Genomic DNA, 23,374 nt, shown 5'->3' with positions numbered 1-23,374 from the left:
TGGCTGAATGATAGAACAGCGATTTCTGTAAGGATCGATGCTGGTAGAGACGAGAAGCAGGTACAGGGAGTGAACATTTTAATTATCAACTGACATGGAATGGAACAGGGCAGCGTCTGGACAAGAACACATAATGACATTAATGCAGACACAGGGAACAAACAGAGGAGCAGACAGTTATAGACGGGGCAATCAACAAAGGGAAGGAGTCCAAGTGAGTCCAATGAGCGCTTCTGCGCGTAATGATGGTGACAGGTGTGCGTAATGAAGGGCAGTCTGGCACCCTCGTGCGCCAGAGCGGGAGTAGGTGTGAAAATGTCCATGTTAAAATGTTATGGGATATATTTTCTCCATAGTTTTTTATGGTAGGCCACTCTGGTAGGCCTGCATTATGATCAAATAGCCACAGTAGCTTACTTGGCCACTGTTAAAACTGTAACTTAAAGTGGGTACAGCCTCAGTGTTCACAGTAAACCAGAGCTGGAAGTTTGCGCTCAGAAGACATGAAATTAGCTCAGTGGCAAAAAAATTGAGGGAACATTGGTGGTGACTGATAAGTCTAACGAGTAAGGAAAGATGGAGACAGAGATGATACTAACTGGGTATCAAACCTGGTTTTCTGGTTGTCTGCTGCATTTGCCCACTGAGTTAAAGCCAAAGATCTGGAGACTGTTGACAGTGACACCATGGTTACATACAGTGCATTCGAAAAGTATTCACAAACCTTGACCTTTTCCACATTTTGTTACATTACAGCTTTATTCTAAAATGTATTTAAATATATATATTTTTTTTTCATCAATCTACACACAATACCCCATAATAACAAAGAAAAAACAGTTTTTTTGACATTTTTGCACATTTATTACAAATAAAAACAGATACTTTATTTAAATAAGTATTCAGACCCTTGGCTATGAGACTCAAAATTGAGCTCCGGTTCATCCTGTTTCCATTGATCATCCTTGAGATGTTTCTACAACTTGGAGTCCACCTGTGGTAAATTAGATTGATTGGACATGATTTGGAAAGGTACAAACCTGTCTATATAAGGTCCCACAGTTGACAGTGTATGTCAGAGCAAAAACCAAGCCATGAGGTCGAAGGAATTGTTCGTAGAGCTCCAAGACAGGATTGTTGGGAGGCACAGATCTAGGGAAGGGTACCAAAACATTTCTGCAGCATTGAAGGTCCTCAAGAACACAGTGGCCTCCGTCATTCTTAAATTGAAGAAGTTTGGAACCACCAAGACTCTTCCTAGAGCTAGCCGCCCAGCCAAACTGAGCAATCGGAGGAAAACCCAATGGTCACTCTGACAGAGCTCCAGAGGTCCTCTGTGGAGTTGGGAGAACCTTCCAGAAGGACAACCATCTTTGCAGCACTCCACCAATCAGGCCTTTATGCTAGAGTGGCCAGACAGAAGCCACTCCTCAGTAAAAGGTACATGGCAGCCCACTTGGAGTTTACCAAAAGGCACTTAAAGGACTCTCAGACCATCAGAAACCAGATTCTCTGGTCTGATGAAACCGAATTGAACTCTTTAGCCTGAATGCCAAGCTTCACGTCTGGAGGAAATCTGGCACTATCCCTACGGTGAAGCATGGTGGCAGCATCATGCTGTGGGGATGTTTTTCAGCGGCAAGGGACTGGGATCGAGGAAAAGATGAACGGAGCAAAGTACAGAGATCCTTAATGAAAACCTCCCGCAGAGCACTCAGGACCTCATACTGGGGTGAAGGTTCACCTTCCAACAGGACAACGACCCTAAGAACACAGCCAAGAAAATACAGGAGTGACTTTGTGGTCTCTGAATGTCGTTGAGTGGCCCAGCCAGAGCCCGGACTTGAAACCGATCGAACACGCGATGCTCCCCATCCAACTTGACAGAGCTTGAGAGGATCTGCAGAGAAGAATGGGAGAAACTTCCCGAATACAGTTCTGCCAAGCTTGTAGCGTCATACCCAAGAAGACTCAAGGCTGTAATCGCTTCCAAAGGTGCTTCAACAAAGTACTGAGTAAAGAGCCTGAATACTTATTTAAACGTGATATTTCAGTTTGCATTTTTTTATAAAGTTGCAAACAATTCTAAAGACCTGAATTTTTATATACTTAATCAATTTTAGAATAAGGCTGTCACGTAAAAATTTGGAAAAAGTCTAGGGGTCTGAATACTTTCTGAATGCACTGTACCTTGGTTTATAACCTCTCCTGTTCATGGCACAGACAGATATAGCAGCTCTGCTTCTAGCTCCTAAGCAACTTTGCAGTATTTATTTATTGTATGTTTTTTTGTTTGTTATTTCTTACATTATTAGGTCAGAATTTTTGGGGGGTTATTGCATACAGCTGGAAATATATTTTGGATATCAGAGCGGCGTTAACTCACCAGCACCACGACCAAGAATACGACTTTCCCGAATTGGATCCTTGATCGTTCCCCCCAAGGACAATTTAACTTATTCCAAAGGCTGCTCCAAAACACAGCCGGTGGAGAAGCGGTATTCGGAGTGGACTTCTAGTCTTCTAGTCATCGCTTCCGAGTATATTACTCGTTAATGTTCAGTCTCTGGATAAAAAAATGTAGACTAACTCCGGGCCAGAATCTCCTTCCAGAGAGACACCAGGGATTGTAACATTCTCTGTTTCACGTAAACATGGCTCTCTCGGGATATACTGTCCATGTCCATTAAGTCATCTGGATTCTCAGTACATCGCACAGACAGAAATATAGAAGTCTCCGGGAAGAAGAAAGGCGGGGGTGTATGTTTCATGATTAACCACTCATGGTGTGATTGTGATAACAAACAAAAACTCAAGTCCTTTTGTTCACCTGACCTAGATTACCTCACAATCAAATGCCGACAGTATTACCTCCCAAGAGAATTCTCTTTGGTTATAGTCACAGCCATGTATATTCCCCCTCAAGCCAATACCACGACGGCCCTCAAAGAACTACACTGGACTTAATACAAACTGGAAACCTGAGGCTGCATTTATTGTAGCTGGGGATTTTAACAAAGCAAATATGAAGAAAACGCTACCAAAGTTCTACCAACACATTGACTGCAGTACTCGTGCTGGTAAAATATTGGACCACTGCTACTTACATTTTTGAAATTCCTACAAGGCTCTTCCTTCGGCCAATCTGATCACTACTCCATTTTGCTCCTTCCTTCATATAGGCAGAAACCCAAAGTACCCACGCTAAGGTCTATTCAACGCTGGTCTGACCAATTGAAATCCATGCGTTTTGATGGGATATGTTCCGGATCACCTCTGAGAATAACATTGACAAATACACAGGAGATGTTGTACCCACTGTTATTATTAAAACCTACCCAAACCAGAAACCATGGATAGATGGCAGCATTCGCGCAAAACTGAAAGTGTGAACCACCGCATTTAACGATGGCAAATTGACTGGGAATATGGCCGAATACAAAGAGTGTAGTTATTCCCCCCGTAAGGCAATCAAACAGGCAAAACGTCAGTACAGAGACAAAGTGGAGTCGCAATTCAACGGCTCAGACTCGAGACGTGTGTGGCAGGGTCTACAGACAATCACAGACTACAAAGAGAAAACCAGCCACGTCATGGACACTGAGGTCTTGCTTCCGGACAAGCTAAACACCTTCTTTGCCTGCTTTGAGGATAACACAGTGCCACCGACGTGGCTCGCTACCAAGGACTGTGGACGCTCCTTCTCCGTGGCCGATGTGAGTAAGACATTTAAGCATGTTAAACCTCGCAAGGCTGCCGGCCCATGATATCCGTAGCCACATCCTCAGAGCATGCGCAGACCAGCTGGCTGGAGTGTTTACGGACATATTCAATCTCTCTCTATCCCAGTCTGTTGTCCCCACATGCTTCAAGATGTCCACCATTGTTCCTGTACTCAAGAAAGCAAAGGTAACTGAACTAAATTAACTATATCAGCCCATAGCACTCACTTCTGTCATCATGAAGTGCTTTAAGAGGCTAGTTAAGGATCATATCACCTCTGCCTTACCTGACACCCTAGACCCACTTCAATTTGCTTTACGCCCCAATATATCCACAAACGATGCAATCGCCATCGCACTGCACACTGCCCTATTCCATCTGGACAAGAGGAATACATGTGTAAGTATGCTGTTAATTGACTTTAGCTCAGCATTCAACACCATAGTACCCTCCAAGCTCATCATTAAGCTTGGGGCCCTGGGTCTGAACCCCGCCCTGTGCAATTGGGTCCTGGACTTTCTGATGGGCCGCCCCCCAGGTGGTGAAGGTAGGAAACAACACCAACACTTTGCTGATCCTCAACACAGGGGCCCCACAAGGATGCGTGCTCAGCCCCCTCCTGCACTCCATTCACCCATGACTGCGTGGCCACACACGCCTCCAACTCAATCATCAAGTTTGCAGACAACACAACAGTAGTAGGCCTGATTACCAACGATGATGAGACCATCCACAGGGAGGTGGTGATGGCCGTGGGAGAGTGGTGCCAGGAAAATAACCTCTCCCTCAACGTCAACAAAACAAAAGAGCTGATCGTGGACTTCAGGAAACAGCAGAGGGAGCACGCCCCTATCCACTTCGACGGGACCGCAGTGGAGAAGGTGGAAAGCTTCAAGTTCCACGGCATATACATCACTGACGATCTTAAATGGCCTACCCACACAGACGGTGTGGTGAAGAAGGCGCAACAGCGCCTCTTCAACCTCAGGAGGCTGAAGAAATTTGGCTTGGCCCCTAACACCCTCACAAACTTTTACAGATTCACAACAGAGCATCCTGTCAGGCTGTATCACCGCCTGGTTTGGCAACCGCAGGGCTCTCCAGAGGGTGGTGCGGTCTGCCCAAAGCATCACCGGGGGCAAACTACCTGCACTCCAGGAGACATAGAGGACCCAATGTTACAGGATGGCCAAAAAGATTATCAAGGACATGAACCACCCGAGCCACGGCCTATTCACCCTGCTATACCCGCAATAACATTTTGTTAAATATGTGTATGTAACACATTTTTATTTGATTCGATTTTTCAAACACTTGAAAGTCACTCTGACACTCTGTCTTATCACTCCCAGGAACACATGTAGTCAGCATTAGACGGCAAATTATCACAGTATCATCAAGACTTTGGTCACAAAGATACAAGAAAACAGGAAATTGTTATTTCTCTCTCTCTTGCTCTCTCTTGCTCTCTCTCGCTCTCTCTCTCTCTGGGATCCACTGCTTTGTTGTCTCTGAGATGAACAGACACATAACTTTATCATCCCATTGAAACAGGATCTGAAGGAGAAGGGGCGCAACAGTCCTCCAGGAGCCAAATGGAGACTAATAGGCCAATATGGACTTCCATTATGGGGCCTGTTTCCTGATAGCAAAGGCCATCAACAGCACCAAATGGCCTATAATGTGTCCATGTTTCCCTGCTCTGGCCCCACACAGACTGTACCCAGGTAGATGCACCCTTAGGTGTGGGTGCATGTGTTTTATGATTCTTGAATATGCCTTTTCCAACTGATGGATCGTCCCCCCCAGACTGCACTACTGCTGCAGCCTGTCACAGAGCCTTATAAACCACACACATTCATCAGTACGGAGCATGTTTAACCAGCGGCTGATGCCTCTCATCAATCCTGCGTTCCAAACCCACACTCAGTGACAGTGCCCGTGATTTGTGTCCCTCTTAAAGGATACCAGGTCTGCCCAGAGGACCATATGTGGCAGGGTGGCAAGGAGAAGGTGGCAACAGTGGCAGTGTTTTGTGAGATGTTTTGGCAACACGTAACAACAAACACCATCTTAGGCTTTTTTCACAGTACACATCCAAATCACATTTCCTGCATTTCCTTTCCTTTTCTATGATTGTGTTGTTTTTTGTGTGTATATTCTTCTTTGTATGTTTCCTAGGCTCCTGCCTTGAATGTATAATTGCTTGGTCTTATAATGCAGGGCTCCCTCAAAAAAAGAGACCTTGTTCTCAATGGGACTCCCCTACCTAAATATAGGTTACAAATGTGTGACATCCCACCTGGACACTGTCTCCATGAAACCGTTTTTATTATGTATTCATCTATCACTGTTCAACAGGTTCCTAGTTTGTAACCATAATTCTTAGAGGCCTTGTAATGCCAACAATGGACAGCCTGTAATATATTAGCCTGGCTTTCACCAGCTCTCAAAGTCACAGCTTGCTGTGTGGTCACGTGGGTCGCGCGTCAGCCAGGTTAGTAATATATGCCATTCAGCAGACACTTTTACTGACTTACAGTCATGCGTGCATACATTGTTTACATATGGGTGGTCCCGGTAATCAAACCCACTATCCTGGCATAGCAAAGTGCCATGCTGAAGCAACTGAGCTACAGAGGACCACAATGGTCAGCCTGTACAGTATAGGGCCTCTTAACTGTCTTATGAACTGTGTCTGACCCTTACTGCCGCAGTTCAGACTCCGAGAGCAGCCCATATAACATATACGTCCTCTAACTCAGCCTGGGGCTACAGTAATGGCAGCAATGGTAGATTTATTTCACTATCCCTCAGTGCGCCACATTGGATGACACGTATTTCACTCCTAGGCCATCCTTTCACTGTGAATGAATAAGTGAGCCAAAAGCTGGGACCAGCAGCTGAATCAGGGAACAGCTGAATCAGGGAAAACATGTTGTGTTTATAATTGATCCTCCACTCCTATGAATGTAATGAATTGCAATATCTGTGGTCCCCTACATCCATCATTAGTCCTCTTGATTAGGACGCTTTGGGGTTAAGTTTATGGTTACAATTAGGATTAGGGTAAAGGGTTAGTGGTTAGGGTTGTGGGTTAAGGGTTAGGTTAAGGGTTAGGGAAAATAGGATTTTGGGTGGAAATTAATTTTAGGTCCCCACGAGGATATAAAATAATGTGTGTGTGATGTGTTGTGTGTGTGTGTGACTATTTTGACATCAGTTGTGCAATGTGGGGATTCACTTCCATCAAAGGCATTGCTACATTTCTACAGAAACATTAGTTCACTGTGGTTGTGGCAATACGGCAACACCAAATACAGTGTCTGCACAATGTTCTCCGCCTTTTTATAATGTCTGTCAGTGCGTTACAGGATATTGTCTGTTATGGCTAGTTAGCCTATGGTGGAGATGAGAGAGCGTGGTGCGTGGTCCTACTCCCTCCTGCATGCTGATTTGGCACGGCTCAGACATGTAATGGTCCCTGGGCTGCTCCCACTCCGTCTTTTGGGTTATTACTTTTCACTCCCAGGGCTTAGCAACAGGGAAACATTTACGCTGTGACGCGATACCACTCAATCAGGCCACGTAATCAATTATGGGACTGTTTATTGAATATATCACAGGAAATAAGGGGATTGAAGACGGAGGAAAGGAATGAGGTGGCTGAGATGCTTTTGGTGCCAGCTGCTCTCTGTGGCCAGGATGTCTGTCTGTCTGTGTCTGCCTGGCTCGTTCTGTACTGTCCTGTATACTGGCATGTGATGGGATTTTATACAGTATAATGTCCTTACTCCTCTCTTTCTCCCTTGTCACTCTCTTCCCCCACCCCTTAGTATCCAGCACTCTATTTTTCTGCTGTTTATCTCACTCCACATAAAACTTATTTTACGTTTTATTTTGACGAGTAAGAGTAGCTGCTGCATGTGCAATAGCTTATTGGGATCCTAATAAACTAAACTCCTCTATCTAACTCTCTCTCTCTCTATGTCTCTCCTCCTCAGATTGCCGGTTTTGCCAATGCCATCGAGCCGGTGGGTGACGACCAGGAGAACCTGCTGGCGTTCCGTTTCCAGGCCCTCAACCCAATCGTGGACCCCTGGGTCTTCATCATCTTCCGCAAGTCCGTGTTCCGCCACCTCCGCTCGCTGCTGTGCTGCCGCTTCACGGGGGGAGCGGTGAAGAACACGGCCCACTGCACCTTCTCCTTAACCCCTGACGACCACAGGGAGTCTCCCAAATCCTTGCCCTCTGTTTCCTTGCAGCCCAAGCTATACTCCAGCCTCTTATGTGGGGGTGGGACTCGGGGCAGGAAAGAGGATGGGATTTAGGGATGGATGGATGTGGGAGAGTAGACAATTGGGGGAAGGGGTTCGGGATTTAGGGTTTGGAGAACTAACTTTTTTGACCACTAGTACTTACCTTATCCACTGTTGACTAGAATGCATATAGTATACCTATGCATGAGTATACCGATGCATGAGCTACGTTTCATACATTCATACATGTTTCATACATGTGAGTGCCATATAAAAAGATTGCAAAGGAGTGGATAAAGTGAGCGATTATGCCTCAAAACACTGAAAACAAAAAAAACTCCAAGCAACTGAAATGGATGTATGCAGGAGAAGACCACTAAGGGGGATTCATTATGGACAACCAGCCCTGGAAGGGTAAAGAACTCTGTCAACATACAGTGCCTTCATAAAGTATTCATACTTTATTTTTACCTTTAACTAAGCAATTCAGTTAATAACAAATTCTTTGCCTTGTTCAGGGGCAGATCGACAGATTTTTACCTTGTCAGCTCGGGGATTTGATCTTGCAACTTCTCGGTTACAAGTCCAACGTTCTAACCACTAGGCTACCTGCCACCCCTTGACTTATTCCACATTTTGTTGTGTTACAGCCTGAATTCAAAATGGATTAGATATATTGTTTTTCTCACCCATTACACACAATACCCCATGATGACGAAGTGAAAATATGTTTTTTAGAAATGTTTGCAAATGTATTGAAAATGAAATACAGGAATATCTTATTTACATAAGTATTCACACCCCCTGAGTCAATACATGTTACAATTACCTTTCGGAGCGATTACAGCTGTGAGCTTTGCACACCTGGATTGTACAATATTTGCACGTTATATATTTTTTTTAATCCTTCAAGCTCTGTCATTGCTATACAGACATTTTCAAGTCTTGCCATAGATTTTCAAGCCGATTTAAGTCAAAACTGTAACTAAGCCAATCAGGAACATTCAATGTCATCTTGGTAAGCTACTCCAATGTACAGTATATTTGGCCTTGTGTTTAGGTTATTATCCTACTGAAAGGTGAATTTGTCTCCCAGTGTCTGTTGGAAAGCAGACTGAACCAGGTTTTCCTGTATAACTTTTTGAAGCTCTGAGGATCCATGATAAATCTTTTCACGACTTTTCACGAATGTCTTGGTGTGTTTGGATCATGATAGTTTGTTGGTGATGTGGACACCCAGGAACTTTAAGCTCTCAACCTGATCCACTACAGCCCCGTCGATGAGAATGGGGGCATGCTTGGCCCTCCTTTTCCTGTAGTCCACGATCATCTCCTTTTGTCTTGATTACGTTGAGGAAGAGGTTGTTGTCCTGGCACCACACTTCCAGGTTTCTGATCTTCTCCCTAAAGGCTGTCTCATCGTTGTCGGTGATCAGGCCTACCAACATTGTGTCATCGGCAAACTTAATGATAGTGTTGGAGTCGTGCTTGGCCACGCAGTCATGGGGGAACACGGAGTACAGGAGGGGACTAAGCACGCACCCCTGAGGGGCACCAGTGTTGAGGATAAGCGTGGCAGATGTGTTGTTGCCTACCCTTACCACCTGGGGGCTGCCCATCAGGAAGTCCAGGATCCAGTTGCAGAGGGAGGTGTTTAGTCCCAAGGTCCTTAGCTTAGTGATGAGCTTTGAGGGCACTATGGTGTTAAACGCTGAGCTGTAGTCAATGAACAGCATTCTCACGTAGGTGTTCCTTTTGTCCAGGTGGGAAAGGGCAGTGTTGAGTGCAATAGAGATTTGCATCATCTGTGGATATGTTAGGGCGGTATGCAAATTGGAGTGGGTCTAGTGTTTCTGGGATGATGGTGTTGATGTGAGCCATAACCAGCCTTTCTAAGCACTTCATGGCTACTGATGTAAGTGATACGGGGCCGTAGTCATTTAGGCAGGTTACCTTTGGTTTCTTGGGCACAGGGACAATTCTTTACCATTAAACATATTATTTGACTTGTTAAGCAAATTTTTACTCCTGAACTTATTTAGGCCGGCCATAACAAAGGGGTTGAATACTTATTGACTTGAGACATTTCAGCTTTTCATTTGTAATTTGTAAACATTTCTAAAAACATAATCCGTTTAAAATTCAGGCTGAAACAACAAAATGTGGAAAAGTCAAGGGGTATGAATAGTTTCTGAAGGCACTGTAAATACACACCCGGTGAAGCCCGTGAAAACATTGCACTAGGTCTTCTGTCCAGGTATCACTGAACTCCATTTCCAAGCTGGGGAAAGAATGTTCCTGTTAAAATATCTACTAATAATTTGGTTAGCTTACCAAAGATGGTATGGCGGTGTCCACTATTACTACCTTATGGAATTTAGATTTCCTCACTTCCTGAATGATTTCACATCTTGTAAATGTACAAAACAGACAATATGCCCTTGCATATGCCCAAGGCATTCAGGTCATTATCTTCAAATGACATTCACAACAGTGTGGTAAATCAACATGCAGGAATGAGAAAGATGTGATTTTGTTAAGCTCTGTTTTATTGACAACCTCTTTGCCCTCTTAGCTCTTAAAATGTCTCTCTCTGATCTGTCACATAATTGACGTGCGGGATGCAGGTCACAGCTAGCCTCGTACGCACCATCCTGATCTCGTGCGCTTACGTGCACGGATCCGTGTAGTGAAACAGAATGTAAGCGCGTGCGATCAGAATGGTTCGTACCGGGCTAGGTCACATCAGGTCACCTTCCTACAACATGAAGGCCTCTTCTGCGTGCATGTCCCCTGGATCTATGGTCAAGTTTTAAAGAGGGTCAATCTCTTTATCTTCTTTTAAGGATGAATGGATCATGGATCCTATGCATGTGCACGTGACATGTCTTAAATCCATGTCTCAGTTTCCAAACCTTTGCATCCAACACTTCCGTCATCAATACGCTGTTGTAGGTAGTCAAATCTAGGGTGCATTATGGGCTCATTGAGAGAGACCTGTGTCTATGGCACTATTCTGTTGTACAATATATTGTATGGACATTCCTTAGTGCACTCGCTCAAGAGGGTACCGCATCTCCTTCTTATCAAGCTAATTCATTTGACCTATATTGTCACAGCAAAATAATCCTGCAGCAAAAGGATTTGAACATTTAGTCCACATTGTTTCTTGGTCGGTGGTTAGGCTATTGGTAAAAAATGAGGCCACATGAAAAGTGCAATACTGTTAATATAACCGTGTGTTTTCAGTGAATTTATGTACATCATGATGCTCATATGCATTTAATGCAGTGTGGCGATCAAATGAAGATCCTGCGGTTACGTAGGCTTGCGCTATTCTGATATTTTCACATCCATCAGATATTTCTTTAGAGCTGATCTGATTGTTAAATAGGCCAATTACAAAAAAGAAAGATCAGAATATGGCTGCCTGTGTAAACGCAGCCTCTGATAGTGATTGCATGAAGAGTGCTGCGTTTGTGTTTGCTGGTGGTAAGTCCTTTTTGTGTACGTTTCTATGTGTTCTCTCAGTTGTGTTGTATGCATGTTTTGTGCTGTTGTGTTTGATGTTTTGTGTATGTGGTTTGTGTTGTGTTTTGCGGTGTGTTGTAGTGATTTTGTTTCCTGAGCTATGATGTGCCACATACCCAGTGTGTGTTCCAGCCTGGCTTCTTGCACTTGAGAATATACGGTGTCAGATATGTTCTTGCAGTATTGGGATCAATTGTAACAAATGTGAATACATGTTAGACGTGTTATATATAGGTTGCTGTACATGTTCCTATGTAAAAAGATGAAAATGCTAAATAAAGATTAAGAGTCAATAACAATTAAAGTAACAATTTTTCATAAAATTATACCGTTTTCTTAGCTAGCTAAGTTGTTTACCTGTTGCTAGGCAGTTGCTAGGGACATTCCTGAAAGAAGCTAGCTAGCTAACAAGGAGTGTCTAGTTGGCAGAAGAGAAGAAGGGACAAAGAAGGGACAAAGTGGGACAAAATAAGGACAGAAGAAAAGGGAAAGGGGACATTAAGGTGAAGCAGTCCTCTAAAGACACAAAAGACAATAATACAAGAAACAACACTTCTATTGCCTCTCCCTCTACGATACGCACTTCCGGTTTGGTTTGGAGCGAGTAGTTGCATTCCGCTTTGCTCCACAGGTAGTATTACAGGTAGTATTACATTTCATTTCATTACAGTACAACAGTTTGATTTGTTTGATCTTAGCTGGCTACATAGCCGTCTTTGTATCCAAGATAATTGTGTAGTCTAGAGTAATTGTCGAGGTTACCTAGCCAGCTACACTTTCAAACAAAGTCAACAACGCAGCCACTGCTAGCTAGCCTATTTCACCAGCCAGCAGTACTATATCATTTTAGTCAATAAGATTTTTTGCAACGTAAGCTTAACTTTCTGAACATTCGAGACGTGTAGTCCACTTGTCATTCCAATCTCCTTTGCATTAGCGTAGCCTCTTCTGTAGCCTGTCAACTATGTGTCTGTCTATCCCTGTTCTCTCCTCTCTGCACAGACCATACAAACGCTTCACACCGCGTGGCCGCTGCTACTCTAACCTGGTGGTCCCAGCGCGCACGACCCACGTGGAGTTCCAGGTCTCAGGCAGCCTCTGGAACTGCCGATCTGCGGCCAACAAGGCAGAGTTCATCTCAGCCTATGCTTCCCTCCAGTCCCTCGACTTCTTGGCACTGACGGAAACATGGATTACCACTGATAACACTGCTACTCCTACTGCTCTCTCCTCGTCTGCCCACGTGTTCTCGCACACCCCGAGAGCTTCTGGTCAGCGGGGTGGTGGCACTGGGATCCTCATCTCTCCCAAGTGGACATTCTCTCTTTCTCCCCTGACCCATCTGTCTATCGCCTCCTTTGAATTCCATGCTGTCACAGTTACCAGCCCTTTCAAGCTTAACATCCTTATCATTTATCGCCCTCCAGGTTCCCTTGGAGAGTTCATGAATGAGCTTGACGCCCTGATAAGTTCCTTTCCTGAGGATGGCTCACCTCTCACAGTTCTGGGTGACTTTAACCTCCCCACGTCTACCTTTGACTCATTCCTCTCTGCCTCCTTCTTTCCACTCCTCTCCTCTTTTGACCTCACCCTCTCACCTTCCCCCCTACTCACAAGGCAGGCAATACGCTTGACCTCATCTTTACTAGATGCTGTTCTTCCACTAATCTCATTGCAACTCCCCTCCAAGTCTCCGACCACTACCTTGTATCCTTTTCCCTCTCGCTCTCATCCAACACTTCCCACACTGCCCCTACTCGGATGGTATCGCGCCGTCCCAACCTTCGCTCTCTCTCCCCCGCTACTCTCTCCTCTTCCATCCTATCATCTCTTCCCTCTGCTCAAACCTTCTCCAACCTATCTCCTGATTCTGCCTCCTCAACCCTCCTCTCCTCCCTTTCTGCATCCTTTGACTCTCTATGTCCCCTATCCTCCAGGCCGGCTCGGTCCTCCCCTCCTGCTCCGTGGCTCGACGACTCATTGCGAGCTCACAGAACAGGGCTCCGGGCAGCCGAGCGGAAATGGAGGAAAACTCGCCTCCCTGCGGACCTGGCATCCTTTCACTCCCTCCTCTCTACATTCTCCTCTTCTGTCTCTGCTGCTAAAGCCAATTTCTACCACTCTAAATTCCAAGCATCTGCCTCTAACCCTAGGAAGCTCTTTGCCACCTTCTCCTCCCTCCTGAATCCTCCTCCCCCTCCTCCCCCCTCCTCCCTCTCTGCTGATGACTTCGTCAACCATTTTGAAAAGAAGGTCGACGACATCCGATCCTCGTTTGCTAAGTCAAACGACACCGCTGGTTCTGCTCACACTGCCCTACCCTGTGCTTTGACCTCTTTCTCCCCTCTCTCTCCAGATGAAATCTCGCGTCTTGTGACGGCCGGCCGCCCAACAACCTGCACGCTTGACCCTATCCCCTCCTCTCTTCTCCAGACCATTTCCGGAGACCTTCTCCCTTACCTCACCTCGCTCATCAACTCATCCTTGACCGCTGGCTACGTCCCTTCCGTCTTCAAGAGAGCGAGAGTTGCACCCCTTCTGAAAAAACCTACACTCGATCCCTCCGATGTCAACAACTACAGACCAGTATCCCTTCTTTCTTTTCTCTCCAAAACTCTTGAACGTGCCGTCCTTGGCCAGCTCTCCTGCTATCTCTCTCAGAATGACCTTCTTGATCCAAATCAGTCAGGTTTCAAGACTAGTCATTCAACTGAGACTGCTCTTCTCTGTGTCACGGAGGCGCTCCGCACTGCTAAAGCTAACTCTCTCTCCTCTGCTCTCATCCTTTTAGACCTATCGGCTGCCTTTGATACTGTGAACCATCAGATCCTCCTCTCCACCCTCTCCGAGCTGGGCATCTCCGGCGCGGCCCACGCTTGGATTGCGTCCTACCTGACAGGTCGCTCCTACCAGGTGGCGTGGCGAGAATCTGTCTCCGCACCACGTGCTCTCACCACTGGTGTCCCCCAGGGCTCTGTTCTAGGCCCTCTCCTATTCTCGCTATACACCAAGTCACTTGGCTCTGTCATATCCTCACATGGTCTCTCCTATCATTGCTATGCAGACGACACACAATTAATCTTCTCCTTTCCCACCTCTGATAACCAGGTGGTGAATCGCATCTCTGCATGTCTGGCAGACATATCAGTGTGGATGACGGATCACCACCTCAAGCTGAACCTCGGCAAGACGGAGCTGCTCTTCCTCCCGGGGAAGGACTGCCCGTTCCATGATCTCGCCATCACGGTTGACAACTCCATTGTGTCCTCCTCCCAGAGTGCTAAGAACCTTGGCGTGATCCTGGACAACACCCTGTCGTTCTCAACTAACATCAAGGCGGTGACCCGTTCCTGTAGGTTCATGCTCTACAACATTCGCAGAGTACGACCCTGCCTCACGCAGGAAGCGGCGCAGGTCCTAATCCAGGCACTTGTCATCTCCCGTCTGGATTACTGCAACTCGCTGTTGGCTGGGCTCCCTGCCTGTGCCATTAAACCCCTACAACTCATCCAGAACGCCGCAGCCCGTCTGGTGTTCAACTTTCCCAAGTTCTCTCACGTCACCCCGCTCCTCCGCTCTCTCCACTGGCTTCCAGTTGAAGCTCGCATCCGCTACAAGACCATGGTGCTTGCCTACGGAGCTGTGAGGGGAACGGCACCTCCGTACCTTCAGGCTCTGATCAGGCCCTACACCCAAACAAGGGCACTGCGTTCATCCACCTCTGGCCTGCTCGCCTCCCTACCTCTGAGGAAGTACAGTTCCCGCTCAGCCCAGTCAAAACTGTTCGCTGCTCTGGCACCCCAATGGTGGAACAAACTCCCTCACGACGCCAGGTCAGCGGAGTCAATCACCACCTTCCGGAGACACCTGAAACCCCACCTCTTTAAGGAATCCTTAGGATAGGATAAAGTAATCCTTCTAACCCCCCCCCCCCTTAAAAGAGTTAGATGCACTATTGTAAAGTGGTTGTTCCACTGGATATCATAAGGTGAATGCACCAATTTGTAAGTCGCTCTGGATAAGAGCGTCTGCTAAATGACTTAAATGTAAATGACTTAAATGTAAGAGTATATATAACGTGTGTAACTTCCCTATTGTGTGATTTACTTACTTTCCGCATGTACACTACTGGTCAAAAGTTTAAGAACACCTACTCATTCAAGGGTTTTTCTTTATTTTTAGTAATTTCTACATTGTAGAATGACAGTGAAGACATCAAAACTATGAAGTAACACATATGGCATCATGTATTAACCAAAAAAGTGTTAAACAAATCAAAATCTAGTTGATATTTGTGATTCTTAAAATAGCCACCATTTGCCTTGATGACAGCTTTGCACACTCTTGACATTCTCTCAACCAGCTTCACCACCTGGAATGCTTTTACATATAGTCTTGAAAGAGTTCCCACATGCTGAGCACTTGTTGGCTTCTTTTCCTTCACTCTGCGGTCCGATTTATCCCAAACCATCTCAATTTGGTTGAGGTCGGGAGAATGTGGAGGCCAGGTCATCTGATGCAGCACTACATCACTCTCCTTCTTGGTAAAATAGCCCTTACACTGTCTGGAGGTGTGTTGGGTCATTGTCCTGCTGAAAAACAAATGATAGTCCCACTAAACCCAAACCAGATGGGATGGCATATCGCTGCAGAATGCTGTGGTAGCCATGCTGATTAAGTGGGCCTTGAATTCTAAATAAATCTCTGACAGTGTCACCAGCAAAGCACCCCCACACCATCACACTTCCTCCTTCATGCTTCACGGTGGGAACCACACATGCGGAGATCATCCATTCTCCTACTCTGTGTCTCACAAAGATATGGCGGTTGGAACCAAAAATCTCAAATTTGGACTCCAGGCCAAAGGACAAATTTCCACTGGTCTAATGTCCATTGCTCGTGTTTCTTGGCCCAGGTGGTTTCTTTGCAGCAATTCGACCACAAAGGCCTGATTCGCGCAGTCTCCTCTGAACAGTTGATGTTGAGATGTGTCTGTTACTTGAACTCTGTGAAGCATTTATTTGGGATGCAGTTTCTGAGGCTGGTAACTCTAATGAACTTAACCTCTGCAGCAGAGGTAACCCTGGGTCTTCCTTTCCTGTGGCGGTCCTCATGAGAGACAGTTTCATCAAAGCTCTTTATGGTTTTTGCGACTGCACTTGAAGAAACTTTCAAAGTTCTTGAAATGTTCCTTATTGACTGACCTTCATGTCTTAAAGTAATGATGTATTGTTGTTTCTCTTTGCTTATTTGAGCTGTTTTTGCCATAACATGGACTTGGTCTTTTACCAAATAGGGCTATCTTCTGAATACCACCCCTACCTTGTCACAACACAACTGATTGGCTGAAACGCATTAAGAGGGAAAGAAATTCCACATATTAACAAGGCACACCTGTTAATTGATATGTATTCCAGGTGACTACCCCATGAAGCTGGTTGAGAGAATGCCAAGAGTGAGCAAAGCTGTCAATGCAGGGTGGCTATCTGAACAAACTCAAATATAAAATATATTTTGATGTTTAACACTTTTTTTGGTTACTACATGACTCCATATGTGTTCGTTCATAGTTGATGTCTTCACTATTATTCTATAATGTAGAAAATAGTCAAAATAAAGCAAATCCCTTGAACAAGTAGAGGGTTCTATAACTTTTGACCAGTAGTGTATGTCATATTAATCTGTGATGATGGACAAGTGGAGGGAAAGTTATACGCTGTGTGACTGTACAGAAATGAAACGTGGAAAATATACTGTATGTCTTGTAGAATTCACAAAGCTTGAAGACATGGCCCGTGTGTTTACAGATAAAGGATAAAACAAGACAAGATAAATAGGAAAATGGTTTAAGTTGGGGTTTAGACAACATAGCTGCTTTGAACATGCCAGTCAGTCAACACACAAAACAATTGCATCTGGGAGATGACATGAACGTTTACGATTCTTAGAAATATAGAGAAATAAACTGTTGGTTTATTGACTAGAGAAATGCCATTCGGCATCAAATCAACTTCTATGGTTTTACAGTAAGTATACATATGCAGTCGTAAAGTATTCATAAAACTTCACTTCCCCATATGCCATCTCGAAAGATCGTATCAGAAGCAGGCAGAGCATACAGGAAAGGTAGTTGCAGAATAACAACGACGCAGTATATAACCTACAAAAAAAAGAGGTCATCGAAAGACAACTGACAGTGTAGAGTTGGCACGGACCCCAGCATACCTCACCAGAGGGACTATCATCTGAATGAGGGCAGGAAACCATAACCAAGACATACTATAGACTGCAACCATAAAGCCTACTCCTTTAGCAAAGCCTTACCGGATTTTTTTCTTTAACATGAATAGAAAGTAGAGCAGCTTTACTGACATATTAAACTGATGTAGATGCTTAATTTCCCAGCAGTGTTTGTGTGCGTGCGAGAAAGAGAGCAAGTTCACAAGCCAAAAACAGTTTATTCATAATAATGCAACAAATTCCACATGTCATATTCTCCGGTAATGGGATTCCACTAAGTGGTTGAAGATGGTCCTTCATTTGCAAGATGATATTTCCTGGGATAACAATAGATTTATTCATCACTAAGAGCCAATACAGAAACAGGCGCTCTGATACCATCAAAAAGCCCTCTGCCTGTCTTCATGGTCTTTCATCATCATCACCATTTTGTACAGGCTATTCACATAGCTGATTCCTCATGAAATCACTCTGGTTTAGTAGTATGTGTGCTCAAGACTGTAAAACCCGCTGGCCTGTCTTTTGAGACAGTAGCATTCCAGATACACATTTGGCGCAGGTCATTACCGATGATTATATCTTGCGATGTCTGGAGAAGTGTTTTACATCTCAGGAACATCATTAACATAATAAAACGGTCCCATGAACAAATATGTATCTGAAATGCAGTGCCCAGGACCTTCGGGCAGTGTGACAATATTTTCTAAATGCATCCTTCCTTCATTGAAGTCATCACTAATGTATCACAATACTTTTGTTAATTTAGTCATGACAAGTCAATTATTAATTACGTAATATAATATATGCCATTTAGCAGACGTGTGTCTCCATATAGGTGGTCCCAGGAATTGAACCCACTATCTTGGCATTGCAAGCTTTACCAACTGGGCTACAGAGGATCAGAAGCATGGAAGGATGCTTTGCTCTAGTTCTGGAACAGCGCCCTGCTCTGTTGTACGGACAGGAAGCCCAGCACCCTGGTTATCTGTGATTCACCAGAGTCTTGACAGTGATGAATCTTTATCTGAAGCAGAGCACTAATGAACAGCAGTCCTGGCCCTCACTGAGGTTGTAATTAAAAGTGTGCATTGATTAACCAGATGGAAATAGAATGGACGAACAGAACAGGGAGTGATGAACTGAGATGAACCAGACTGATGCGCAGCAGTATACACACACTTCGACATGAGTATTTTCTTGTTCTTTCGTTGTCTTTCTTTCATTTTGTCTTTCTTCCTCAGAACTCAGTCTTTCTCAAATTCTAATTACAGTGGGTGAACTTGCCCACCTTATCTGTCAGTAACCCTGACCCTCACCTGAGACCCTCAGTCGACATCTTTCCCTTTCCTCCCGATAAATGATACTCTCCCGATAAGTGACCATTCTTTGACCTCTGACCACCTCAGCTTGGGGGTGTGTTGAGAGATACAAAGACTAAGGGCTTGATTCAATCTGTAGCACTGAAGATCCGCCCTGCAGAGCGATGGATATTTAAAGGCTATGTTTCCACGTTCGCGGAGACTGCATTCATGGTAAACGCTGCATATGTTGGGTCAATTGGAGATTACCTTTAAATTTCAGGCATGCTATAGCGCTGAACTTTGGCAATACGGATTGAATCGCGCCCTAATGCGTAATTGTGTGACATTGCAAAGGAAGCCTTTGAGAATTTGAGAAGGGTTTTAAGTACAATGTTAGTCTATGGGGAATTCTCATCTGAAATCAATCCATTGACTTATTGATCTAACAGGGAATTTATGTTGGAAGAATATTAACCAAAGTGCGATTTTCAAACAGCAGTTTTCTAAGTGTTATTACATGGGGAGCCATGTATCTGTCTTTTATTGATAAAAAGGCCATGATCCTCCGAGTATGACTCACATTTAATCTGATTTCAAATACGATCTGCATTTTCAGAGTGAACATCCTGTGTCCTAATAACACCAGAATGATTGTTATATTTTATTTTGGTGGCCATTTCCAGACTGATTTTCAAAACGACCTGACATTTTGTTTTTTTACAGGAATGAGAATCATACTAGCTTTCTACATAGATATCATACCTCGTTGCTGATTGGACACTTTCAATCGAGACCACATAAAGCAAAATCAAAGATTGATATCCTGACTTGAGGACAATACACTTTTGCTCTCTGTGCGGCATGCGTCGTGTTACCTAGTTTACCAAAGGTGACGTGTTTAACAGAGATGGTGTTCCATTCCAGGAAATTCCGTCAAGGACTCCTGGCAATGACTCCCCATGGAGTAATTATAATGACCATCAGCGATTAATATGTAAACCTCCAGTGAAAGGTAGGCGTCTGTTTTCTGTAACTTGGAACAGAGGACATCACTCCTTGTGGTGCATAGAGGCGAGACACTTCCCTTGACCAAGGGCTTTTTGGTTAAAGGGAAAGTAACTAGTTTCTGCAGGTGGATTGAGCCATCTGACCACAGTCTGTCCAGTTGGGCCTGTTCTTGACTGCAGAACAGAATCAAACACCTCATTATAAAAGGTCATGACTTCCATGCCTTCGTTTAACCTTTAGATTTGTAATGGCAAACTCAGTGAGGGAGACATAGTCAGTGTTACAGCCCTAAGGGTCAATGTCCGATGGCCCAAGAAGCTCTCTGAAGTAGCTGGGGCAAATCATATTCGATGTTTGTCTCTTTGGCTGCAGTTATCAAAGGAATTGCCCTGACAGGCTGCCAGGATGGGGCTTTTTTTTAGATAAACACAGAAAATAAAGTCTGAGGTTAACACAGGCTTAGAAGATACATTTTGTTCTATGTGAGGTAATATCAGTCAGTTAACATGACCTTTATGAATTATGAAGCCTTTATGCGCTTAGGTGCTTGTTTTGATTACATAAATCCTTCAAAATTCCCAAAAAGTCATGTTAGCGGATGAAGATTTTTCATAGAAGAAAATGTATAAGATCTCCTAAGCCTGTGTTTACCACGGACCTTATTTTTGGCATTTATCCCCCCAAAAACATTAATTTCCCCATAGGCGTTGACCAATGAGCCATGGCATTGTTAGTAACTTCAAAAAGATGGCATTACTATTGCTCCCCATTGGGCACTGACGTCAATTCAACGTCTATTCCACGTTGGTTCAACGTCATTTCATTGAAATTATGTGGAAACAACATTGATTCAACCAGTGTGTGCCCAGTGGGTCTCTATACCTTCCAGGTTATAATAATAATAATACATGTATTTTGTATAGTGTTTTTCATTACAAACAAGAATATCAAAGTCGCTTTAAAAACCAAAACAAATGTAGTGATCTAGCAGGCCGTGGTTGATGGTCTTTCACAACTTCATATGTTTGGTTGTAAAGGCAGGTCGGAAAGGCAGTCAGTAGCTTTAGCGGAGGGAGCAGTGGCGTACCACAGGAAAGAACAGTTCACATCCTACAATTCTACTCATTTTACCAATTTTTTTTGTTGCAATTTTATAGCTAAACTCATGCTACTCTACATATTTTGCCATGAGGCTGAGAGAAAATGTTGCTGTTTTAAAGCCCATTTACTGCTATTCTACACATGTTGCCATGGGGCAGAGAGAAAATGTGCAGTTTAATAACGAATCACATATTATTCTACACATTTTGCAATGAGGCTGATTCTTAAAGCTAATTCTACACAATTCCAACGAGTTCTGCTACATTTGATATGTGGCACAGTAGTAGCACATCAAATGGCTCGAACTCTCAACTTGAATAACTTTTGATTTGATGAAAAAACACATTTTTTTCAGTGGTGACCAGCTGTCTGTAAAAAATGATGGGTGGCAAACAATAACTGAGTCATGAAATGCGAGATAATTAGAAAGGCTACATCGATTGTGTTAGATTTCCCTACGAAGATTAATGTGAGGGGATAATTATATTATCTTACCAATGAGACAGAGACAGAGCAACAAACACCTAAATGAATAATAAGACTTACGTTGGAACAATACCTTTCAGTCCTTGAGGGACTGGTCGGCTGAACCGATCTCAAGCATGAGAGCAGTTTCAGAATGATTTTCCCCATTAAATGACTAACACCAGTCTCAACTCATTGAAATGTTAAACGTTCAGTCAAAAGATAGATTTTCCAGTCGTTTTTTATATTTCCACACTATGAGGTCGAAATAACTCTCTGAAATTGTGAAAATTATGATAATTCCATTTTAGTGTAAGAGCTTTAAAAACGAAATAAGCCTGGAATTTCAGCATGACATCACAATCCGATTATTCTGACCAATGAACAGTCATCTTTTATTTGCATATGTATCCTCCTACTGTGACGGGGTTAGCGGATAGGCTCTGGACTATAGACAATCCTATCAGCAAATCAGGGCTGTGTATGTCAATATATTTACATTTGTATCAACACAGCCACATAATCAGACTGAGCATATCAATGGCAAAAGGAGGATCAGGGAAATACATTATAAAAATATATGCCGAGTTATTTTCATGCAATAAACACACAGTGATGATTTAAAAATAAAATGTCTACTTAAATGATAATGCCCGAGAAGCCGGTGTTTGGAGGGTATATTGGCACAGGTGTTGTTAGGCCGCAGGTAGCCTAGTGGTTAGAGCGTGGGGCCAGTAACTGAAAGTTTGCTAGATCGAATCCCCGAGCAGATTCCAAGAGAATGATACAGCATCATCTAGTGAGGATATGTGAAACTACACCCAGAGCATCACATAAGACCATTTTGTTCTCCACAACTATGAAAAGGTGAGGACAACACATTGGAGTTAAAGGACTCTATATGGATAAAACCCACTTTGGCATGTATGGACATTGAGGGCTTCCGCCATTTGAAAGCAGTCAACTGGGTGGGACTTCCTATGTGTTAAGGAATGATCACATAATTTCACCTTCATCAGGGATCAGCCAATGAATTATACTTGTGAGCAAACACTAAGTGGCAGTAAAAATGTTTTGTTTATTATTACACCTCGTCTGCTTGGGTATTCGAACCAGCGACCTGTCAGTTATTTGGTTCCTTCAGATCTGCTGTAGTTGGAAGCATATCATGTGAACAGAGGCTATTCTTGTCTACTACCAGTAGGGTAGGCACTCTAATGCAACAGACCAATACCTTGTATATTCACTGAACAAGCTTTAAAAACAAGTTTACTCCTAAAAATCTGATATTGAATTTCTTACACTAGTGCATTAACGTAATATCTCTACATAAATTGTAGTTTACTCCCCTTACACAGGCACCTTGCCCAGTCACGATCATGTGTTTTTTTACAACCGCCAGACTATATTTAGACATATGCAGTTGAAGTAGAGTAAAGGGGGTCATAGCTTTCCAACTGAGTGATGTCCTCAGGTTCCTAATGTACCGGAACTACTTACCGTACTATAAAATAATCCATCCGTCCCCAGATATGATTGATCTGATTGGCTGTCCCTGCCCGTCACGTGTGGGTCAGACTTGGAGGCATTTGGAGTTACAGGGGTGAGATGTCACGAACCGGACTGACCCGGATTACCAGAGGCTCCTGTGGCAATCCCAGGAGGCACCAAATATAGCCTGGTGCAGCCAGGGATAGCTCCTCTTACAGAGGCCGGGGTGACCTCCTCTGACCCAATCTCAGAGGG

The 23,374-nt window shown here is 44.1% G+C and overlaps 1 protein-coding gene across 2 annotated transcripts in view; it reads left to right on the top strand.

Moving 5' to 3' along the window:
- The window catches only part of LOC139547699 (prostacyclin receptor-like), a 66,300-nt gene extending 54,497 nt beyond the window's left edge, over positions 1–11,803 (top strand). For both annotated transcript variants that reach the window (XM_071356694.1, XM_071356695.1), the window contains exon 3: positions 7,728–11,803. In XM_071356694.1, the coding sequence (XP_071212795.1) occupies positions 7,728–8,054 (327 nt within the window). In that variant the 3' untranslated portion in view covers positions 8,055–11,803. The remainder of the gene's footprint in view (positions 1–7,727) is intronic.
- Positions 11,804–23,374: the final 11,571 nt, after the last annotated feature.

Source organism: Salvelinus alpinus, chromosome 21, assembly GCF_045679555.1.
Source record: "Salvelinus alpinus chromosome 21, SLU_Salpinus.1, whole genome shotgun sequence".
NCBI classification, from domain to species: Eukaryota; Metazoa; Chordata; class Actinopteri; order Salmoniformes; family Salmonidae; genus Salvelinus; species Salvelinus alpinus.
This window is presented reverse-complemented; position numbering and strand designations above follow the sequence as displayed.